This window comes from Etheostoma spectabile, chromosome 10 (genome assembly GCF_008692095.1).
Source record: "Etheostoma spectabile isolate EspeVRDwgs_2016 chromosome 10, UIUC_Espe_1.0, whole genome shotgun sequence".
In the NCBI taxonomy this organism is placed as follows: Eukaryota; Metazoa; Chordata; class Actinopteri; order Perciformes; family Percidae; genus Etheostoma; species Etheostoma spectabile.
The window spans coordinates 17,680,062-17,689,187 of NC_045742.1; the positions used below are offsets into that span (position 1 = coordinate 17,680,062).

The window sequence follows — 9,126 nt, forward strand, 5'->3', positions numbered from 1 at the left end:
AAAATAGAGAGAGAAAGCATAGGAAAAGAGAGGGTAGGGACATGATGAAGCAAGAAAGTAAAATATATTTTCTATATGTGAGGAGTGAGTCCAAAGTTCATCTTCAGACCGGGTTGGGGACAGCGACGAATCTGGAAACTTGCTGTTGTGTTCATTCAAAATGGAGGGGAGGAGAAAAAAAATGAACAAAATGAGTCAAGTCCAATCCAACTAGGGGAAGGAACAAGCACTCTAAGGCAGGGATTTATTCAGGAAGGGCTTTCTCCCTCTCTGGATGAAAGAAAATCTCACTCCTCTTCAGCCTGTGTGATGCATTTTGTTGTGTGTACAGATGAAATGTATGCGCAAGTTTGGGTATGCAACAGGTAAATTGGAAGGTGTGTCTGTCATATATATGGTCATCACGGTTGCACCTCTCACTTGCTGCAAGAGAGGTGGCATTTTTCTTTCCAAATTTCTTCATTTATTCCTTTGCTTTGCTTTTTTTCTCCCAATATCAGTCCCCGACTACCTAGTAGTCATCCAAATCGAAGAACTCATCGTCCTCTCCTTGGTACTCCATGCCCTGGAAATCCACCCTGTACCGCAAGATACCTGAGGAACGCAAAGATGATAGATTAGCGTTTAGGGTAATATGATGGCCCTCTTATGTCCTGTTTGGTTAGATTATGGTAGCATTAAAGGAAGAATTTGTATAAGGATAAGCTTAGCTATGGGGGTGGGAGTATTTGTATCTAAAACGCATAAATTCCTGAAATCCTCTTTTTTTGTAGTACTTTTTAAATATTAATTTTAAAAAAATTCAATAATTTTATTAATTAATAATAAAATTACATAAAAACATACCATTTACTTTTAGGTTACAGAGGAAATACAAAAGGTAACTAGTATTCATTTGTTGTTTCTTAAATTTAAAAGATGTCCTGCCATTTAATTAACTCGCAATCACCAGCTCTACATTCTAGACCCACAATGATTCCTGCTTAACGTTCGCCATCACAATAAAGATTTTGCATGATAAAAGGCCTCTGTCATGCTAACGTCTACTGGACAACACATCAGTATGAAAAGAACTCACCTGTAGCAGGAAACCATGTTATATTTTGAATACTTGTTTACTACTTTTCAAGGTAAAAACAAGTGACCTTCAAATATTTGGATTGGAAAGGACAATGTGAAGCCTTTATTGATCACATAAGGAATTTCTAGTGCCTACCTATGTGGGAGGACATACAGTGCAAATACAGGACAGTGACATTAGAAAACTCAGGGTGCTTTTAATTTGCCTTCACTATGCCTCATTTCTTTACGTCCCCGTCCACCACGGGTCTCCTAAATAAAACTCAGAGGTTGGCCAGAGGACAGGAGGAAAGTAGAGAGAACCAAACTGAGACAGTCTGTCCCCTCTACTGTATCAAAATCCATATCAAGTGGCCCAATAACAAGTAGCCTATCTAGTTAAAGTGCATGAGTCTTGTACTTCACTCTGCTGTAGCCATGGTTATATGTAAACAGTTATTTCCTAAAAGTAGTCCGAAAGGGCATCCTTTAAGGCAAATCAGTTATAGCCATAATCTACTTTGTAAAGGTCATAGTCTTGAGATCATGGAAGCAAGCCAATGATTATTTTTAGCCTGTGGCATTCTTGCAATCATACAGCCATGGCTATCACTGTCTTAATTGTTGCTAATCTCAGCATAAAGTTAATTTTGGAAGAGCAGCTTTCCTGAAAAGTCACTTGTCTTAATTGATACAAAGCTGTTACGTAGTTGATACTAGAAAGGCTGGTTTCCTACACTATTCCAGGTTGCAAATGAAAAGCACGGTGGAAACCTAAAAGATACATGATAGCATGAGCCTGCTCCCTCTAGTTTAAGAGCAGTACATTTACTTACTAAGTCACAAAAAAAATGAATGTATACCACTGAACTACACATATCCTCCTTTCTTCCTAACTTAATGTTGTACAAATGTATAATTCTAGTCATAAACAACAGTGTCCTCACCCCCAATGCCTCCAAAGCCCTTGACAAACTGGGACCCTTCCTGGCTCTTATCTGTGACTATCTCCAGCGTGGCTCCAAATTTCTTGTAGTTGTTAGCAAACCACTCCAGCAGTGGCATACTCTCGATCAACTCGTGTTCCTGTCCCGTCTAGAAAAATAATCAGAGTCAGGGTCACATGACATGATGGGTAATGGATCCAATTTGAAATCAAAAGGATCCGTCCTTTTTTGTAGTGCTCACCTCCTTGTCTGTAAAGTGAGACTTGTCTTTCTCCTGCTCTGGCGTCAAGTACAAAGTCTTCTCATCTGAAAACCAAAGAAGAGACATGAAGATTATAGCATATTATTTCTTTTCAATATATTAGTTTCTCAGCAATGGTAGATATGATATTTGTTGTTTGTGTACCGTTCTCTGCTCCGTTGCTCTCTGCCCCATGTACACGTAGAATGTAACGCATGGTGTCTAAATTTTCGTAGACTATAAGGATCTCCACTGCTCCCATCTCCAGGGCTTTAAGTGTGTCCTCCACACCAAAACAGTACTTCCCCGTGTCCTGACTGATCTCATCAAAGTACCGTCCTGGAGAGAGGGACAACCATTAAAATCTCTACCACAACAAAAGCTTTTGTTTCCTTTAGGAATTATTGGAGACACATAAAAAAAAAGTTGTTCCAGTGTGTCAATAGGACAACCTACCTATGAGCTTCTTCTCCTGGATGAACTTGACATTAGAGAGAACCTCTGCCGAGAGCTCAATAGCCTGGTTGAAACCATTCTCTCCACCATAGGAGATATCCACCAGCTTCAAAACCTTGGCCTGTAACCTCTGTAGAAAACGCACACACAAGCACAGGTTAAAACACACTATAGCGATACACACAACGTTATTTACTTAGAAGCACACTTAATATCACTCTATGACTAGCTTGCCCCTCCCTCCTCCTCATACCGTCTCCTCCCTTCTGTGCGCACTAACACTGTGTTCTAGGGACAGGCAGCTCACGAATAGTGGAGATGTTTGCTGTATGTGACAACAAATGTAGCCTCAAACATGCGTGACATGGCTTAGAGCACCTTAAACAGTTACCAGTGTTAAGACTGCCAGTGCTCAGGGGTAAGCACACCCAAAGAACTGCTATCCTTAGCTCCCAATAATGTCTGGGACCATTTAACAGGTTTGTAAATATTCAATCCTTTTACCAGTATACTATATACCATGTACTATGTTAACATTTTGTCCTATTTAGTGTAAAGTGTACTGCCTGATAATGTATGTAAACGTTTATTGATGTTGGGGTGTATTGTGGTGCAAGTCAACCCACAGATGAGAGCAGATTGCACTAAATGGCACAGCATATATTATTTTTCAATGTAAAGAAGGTTTCAAAAGGGGTTTGAGGTAGGTACTCTTTGTGTGTATATACTGGAAACGGCTGTAACATAGTAAAGTTTAAAAGAACTATTAGCATTTGGAATAAACTGCTACAAGTGCAAGTTAACCCCATTGTATTTACCAAGCATACAGACAGGACGCAGAAACTATAGAATTCTTCACACTAAGTATTACTTTAGGGGGGTATTCATAATATTATCTATTTATTGTTGTACAGCTAGTGTGTTTGTTTCCTAAAGCACAAAATTAAGGTTATAAAAATAACTGAGTTGTCTTTACTAGAGATTTTAGTTGATTTCATTTAGTATTTTTGTTTGGTTGTATATATGTGCATTTGTCTGAAATCAATTTTTTGGCAACATTCCCATTAATTCATTACTGATATATTACATAGTAAAAACTTAATTGGTACTGTTTTTTATCATAACACAAACTTACTGGGTCAAACATGTCTGACTGGCTGAGCTCGGTCTTGAAGTCGGCAGAGCCAGCCAAGACCATTCCTGCCACATTAACTTTGTCGTTGGACACAAAGAGCTGGACAGCCGTCTCAGCCACCTTTCTCACATAGTTGTGTCTCTTCTCCATTCTCAGACGAGCAAAACGCAGGGCAGACTGCCCTCCTCTGCCTGAAATAAAGAATAGGAACCTCCATCTTTAGAATGTTTCTTTCTCGGAAAAACTAAGAGCCACAGACTAATACACAGCAAAACTTAAGCAACAATCTAATGATCCTTGCTGTGCAGTTGAAAATATCAGGTTCAGTGTTTTGTGAGTATTGTGGGTCAGTACCGTGCTTCTTGGGTAGGTCCACAGTGAACTTGTGCAGCACCTCCCTGGTGTTGCCCTGCAGTGTGCCGAACAGCGCCCCACTACCGTCGATCACAATAAAGCCAAACTTACTGTCATCAGAGAGCAGGGCTGTCAATGCCTATGTTAGGGGAGAGTGATGGAAGAATGAAGTATGAGAATGTACCATAAATCCAGGGCAATATAGATACAAGAGAAGTTTATGTCTGTACAAGAAAGATATCTGTGCAGACAAAAAACAAACAGCTGTCACCTCGGTATGGAACTTATTGTCGCAGAGGTACAGGGAGGTGTTGATTGGCTTAAAAGGCTCAAAGTCGATATTGACTTTCTTCTCCTTGCCTTCCTCGGTCACAATGGTGCCACAGTACACGACCAAACCATTGGGTGGCACTGGCACGAGAGAAAGGTCAGAGGCCAATAGATTAGACAAACATTGGGTTTTTTGTACAGATGAATAACAATGCACAGTTTCTTAAGGGGAGGTCAGCTTCATCAACATTTCTCAAATATGTTAATTCACATTTTGCACTCAAGGTTCAGAAAGGCTAGAACATGCCACAAAATACTCTAACAAAATGTCAAATGTCCCTGGAATGTTTTTCTATTATGATGTGATCTATGACCTGTATTGATAGGTACTAAACACTATTCTCTAATGCTTATAACAACCTACTTTACAATTTAATGGTACAACCGCCACATATTGTGCTAGTTCCACACTGCCGTCTCATGTATTAACTGGTAAGAAGCTGCAAGGAGGTGCATATGTAAAAAATGTACACACTGACACATTACATTTATACAATTTACAGTTCAATCTTGATCTATTGTAACTTAAAACCTGTTTTATTTATAAATCAGGACTTCTGTTATTATTATTTATCAGCTTTTTCCACAGCATTTGAAATTATATCTTTCCATCAGTAACATATGACTACATTTCATTCATTCTGCCCAGCTGCCCATGAAAACAAAATCCCACATGGAAGCCAATAGGGTATTATGTGGGTTTTCATTGCAACACATACCCTTGTTGTAGAGTTTTAGTCTTTGCTGTACAGAGGTGATGGCTCCGAGAACAGAGAGCCTGTTGACTCGGCTCTTAATGTTGGAAGCGGTGCCGAACTCATCAGCCAACATCTTGGCCACTCTAGATATCTGGTCCTTGGGAGGGATGATCAGTGAGATCATACTGGTGCCATTACTAGAAAGACAGAGGATTTAATGTAAACATTTAGGCATCAGGGATGGAACAGTTCAAATAAAAAAATCTATATGGTCCACTAGTCACAGTTTCAATATGATGCTGCATTTAGGAAGCCATAACGTAGGAAAGAGTAACTGCTTCTTCCAGCAGCATGTAAACAGGCTTTCCATGCAAATTCAGACAGGCCAATCAAATTCAACTGAGAATTGGGTGTAAATGATATGCAGTCATAGAGGACGTTTGATTTCAGCATATGATTAAAGTACTTAAGCCGCACTATACTATTCCCTCTTGCGGACACTTTAGCAACGCAGTAAATCTTTACTGTGTTTTTTAAATGAAAATAGAATGAATAGAGCAGTATTGTTTTGAAAATAGTGTACAATGTGTGTTTGGGTTATGTTGCACTTAGTGTTTTATTCTTTTAATAACACTAATTTTGTTAAGGCAAACAGTTTTGTAATTGGCAATGCCCTTCTCCAAATAACATACTAAACTGAACAGAAAACCGTGACATGAACCGACCGTGAATTTTGTAACCCATTTCACCCCTATTAGGCTTACATACCCAAAAGATGCAATGCGATGCAGTGTCAACTCACTATAAACATTACTGTTTATCATTTCAACAGTGTAACAGAATAAACACAACAACATAATTCATACCAATACCATAGGTGTTATACACACTAGCTATATTCAACATTCATTACTTTGAACTGCAACTTTGACCTGTTCATTTGTATTACCTTCAAGTTAACACCAATGCCTCTTGTTTTGTAAACAAGCAACCTACCCATGCAAAGTATCACCTTGACAAGGTCTGACAGGTTAATACTTTTAGTTACATAGTAAACAATATCTGCCCTTGAAGGGATGACTGTTTCAGTTCCACTGCTCCACATTCTCTCTCTCTCTCCATTCACTGCCAGTCAAAAGACAAAGGATACCAATACAGGCTGACACTGCACACCCACACGGGAGCAGGTAGCAGCGGCTGGATGAATATAGGGCAAACGGTCAACTGTGTGTGACATGGCAGACGGTGGAGTACAGGACAACAGATTCTGCGCAACACTGGACGGAAAGCTGTCGCAGAGCAAGCTACAAGCAATTGTAGTAACACCCACATTTGGTGTTTGATCATTCAAAAGGCCACAATGTACCAACCAACTGGAATTCTTTTCAACTGACCATTTTGTGGCCAGTAAATCTGAAGCGTAACGCAGAATAGCCCGCCTGCCATGAGGTAACTAACTTAGTGGACTCTTAGGGGAAATAAGAGGCTCTGCCATGTGCTCTACATATAAAAAGGCACTAGTGGAACTAGTATATCGAGCATGTGGAAGTCCAACTGTAAGCTAACCGACCTCCCTCTCTCAACGTGCTTTCTTGTTTAAGACACCCATGGCGGCCTCATTCCAGATATGACGTCTATTAGCAACATAGCTAACACTACCGTTGGTAGCTTCGTACGCTTTGAGGCAACATTCTCCGCAATGTCATCCATGACAGAGACATATTGAAAAATACATTCTTCCATATTAACCTCCAGATAGGCTAAAGGCGACAGCTAGCAATTAGCAAGCAAAGGCTATGGTAAGCTAAGTTAGCTATGCGCTAAGCTAACCACTCCCAAATTCGGCCCCACTTATCCGATCTCCAGCTGTTGTGACGGTCAACATTCACACCGTCACCTTGTACAGGTGGCCCCGCCACTGAACTGACTCACAGTTCAAATCGATCACTTACCCACGGGCAGCTTCCAAACTTTTGATCAGCTTCTTGATTTTCCATATCTCCACGTTCCTGTCCGCCGCGCTGGGGTCGTCCGCCATCTTTCTGCTGTAATCTGTTCAGCACCTGAAAAGACGTGAAAAAAGAAGAGTAATAACAGTTATGCGGTAAACCGGCAAGTAAAGAGATTGGCCGATAGTCACAATCTTATTAGGCTGGCAAAATCTGTGTCCTAACCAGCTGCTCTAGGTAGCTCTCTAACCTAGTGGCGCGGTGTCCGTTAGGCGCCTGACCAGTTAGCTACGTTACTGGAAGCTGGGCTGGCCGTGAGGGAGAGACTCTAACCGGGCTGTCTCTCTCAGTAGAGTGCGCGGAGAATAACAGGCCTACAGTCTGCCAGGCCCTAGCGTCCACCCTGTTCTTATCTAACACGACCTACTTTCTACCCTAACTTTACTCCTGGAAACCAACTGTCAGCTTTTCAGATGTTGAGTATAGGTCAGCATAAACGGAGCCGGTACAGTACCTGCCTCGGACAACGCCGCTCCGCTCCGCTATCTGTGTATCCGTTGCGCTACGTCGAGTCGGTAGTCCGAGGAGTGACGTTGCCTTCCCGACCGGTTTCTCTCCTACACACGCTGCGCGTGGTGCTAACGACTGTGCTCACATGTGGGAGGTGGTTTGAATTGTAGCGTTCACTTCCTGGAAACCACATAGTAACCAATAACAGCTCTTGACTAGTACGTCAATCATAAAAATCGAAGCAACAATTGGACAAAAGCTAATAACATCTTTTTTTTCTTCTTTTTTTTTTACTGTTGCTTCTATAAGAGTTTGTACTAAACAGCTATTGGTGCCTTTGTATTACATTGTCTGTTAGCCTACTTATTGTATGAGAGCTGTCCATTTAGCCGATTGTGAAATGTGACATCTGCAGGCCACTAAACAGGTTTGCCAGATAACTCTAGGCTAGAAGAGAGCCGGGACAGTTGAAACACATTTTAATTAAACGTAATTTACAGAGCGATCATATCGCACTGAAAGCTAACATTTTGTCAGTAGCAACCTAACCCTGTTCTGTCATTTTCAGCTTTGAACAAAACCGTTCAGGATGTATTACAGCAGAAGAGGGACGTGCGTGTCATCTGTCCCTCCTGGACGGGACGAATGAAACAGCATGCGGGGACGAACGAAATATATACACTTCCCACGACTTTAATATTTTACTGAATTTCATGAACGGTACTTCCAAAAGGTGTTAATATAGATTGTTGCAAGGCGTCTTTGTGAAAGTCTGTTAACTCATTGCCGTCATCGTGAAGCGTGTATAAAGCGGTAATTGAAATATTATGTAGGCCTACTGTGGATGAATCTGCCATTTGTATAGCTAGAACGGTAGGTTTTCCATTTATATCATTTTTTTTTTATCGAGGAAAATGTTGTTTCACTAGGTTTTTACGTGGGTTAGACCACAGTAAAGGATAGTAGGATAACAAGGGAAAACTCGATTCCCCCCCACCTGGGGGGCCCAAATATATTTTCATCTTTCTAAAACTGCTTTTCCATGTCTCGCCTGCATAAATGATTGTAAAAACACAGATAATTGTGCATTTACTTAAATACATGGAGTTACAGCCAGGTCGGGGACAAAACAGCTTTCCCTGACATGCCTATCGCCTGTTTATCTTTCCATGTAAACAAACCTGCAATATTAAGTCTGGGATTGAGGAGAACACTGAATGGTCTACTGAATAAGCATGTAGTTAAACCTTTACATTAAAAACACTCATTAATAATCGTAACAACATGTAATGTAATTCGACCATCAAACTCGTTTATCGGCTGCAACGCCGTGATAAAAAGAAATAGCAGGAAGATGTTTGGCTGATAGAAGGAGGTTAACATGCTCTATTTTTCACTCTATCTTTTGACCTAAAGAAATCTGTCTAGCATCATTGCACTCGGACAA

General features: G+C 40.8%; 1 protein-coding gene and 1 long non-coding RNA gene across 5 annotated transcripts; one reads left to right on the plus strand and one right to left on the minus strand.

Annotated features, from left to right (window-relative positions):
• Window positions 1-454: 454 nt before the first annotated feature.
• On the minus strand, window positions 455-7,861 carry etf1a (eukaryotic translation termination factor 1a). 4 transcript variants are annotated; one of them, XM_032527303.1, is made up of 11 exons: window positions 7,684-7,861; window positions 7,173-7,283; window positions 5,242-5,417; window positions 4,464-4,603; window positions 4,193-4,331; window positions 3,839-4,029; window positions 2,704-2,833; window positions 2,413-2,586; window positions 2,248-2,312; window positions 2,007-2,154; window positions 455-594 (listed from the first exon to the last, which is right to left on the minus strand). In XM_032527303.1, the coding sequence occupies exons 2-11, from the start codon at window positions 7,256-7,258 to the stop codon at window positions 512-514; spliced, it is 1,332 nt and encodes a 443-aa protein (XP_032383194.1). In that variant the 5' UTR covers window positions 7,259-7,283; window positions 7,684-7,861; the 3' UTR covers window positions 455-511. The 4 variants fall into 4 exon arrangements, with proteins under 4 accessions (XP_032383194.1, XP_032383196.1, XP_032383195.1 ...); XM_032527305.1 differs by having other exon boundaries at window positions 7,688-7,833; XM_032527304.1 differs by lacking the exon at window positions 7,684-7,861 and adding an exon at window positions 7,420-7,677.
• On the plus strand, window positions 1,670-1,904 carry LOC116696383 (uncharacterized). The gene is made up of 2 exons (XR_004333705.1): window positions 1,670-1,787; window positions 1,822-1,904. It is a non-coding gene; the product is annotated as an uncharacterized LOC116696383 (long non-coding RNA).
• Window positions 7,862-9,126: the final 1,265 nt, after the last annotated feature.

What these genes read in the sequence shown, in the direction of transcription:
- etf1a (XM_032527303.1), bottom strand. Translation starts at nt 7,258, where the DNA reads ATGGCGGACGACCCCAGCGCGGCGGACAGGAACGTGGAGATATGGAAA. An exon ending in GGACCTACCCAAGAAGCACG is followed by an intron (nt 4,030 to 4,192) that starts GTACTGACCCAC and finishes TCTTTATTTCAG; the next exon opens with GCAGAGGAGGGCAGTCTGCC. An exon ending in AGTCAGACATGTTTGACCCA is followed by an intron (nt 2,834 to 3,838) that starts GTAAGTTTGTGT and finishes CGTTTTCTACAG; the next exon opens with AGGTTACAGGCCAAGGTTTT.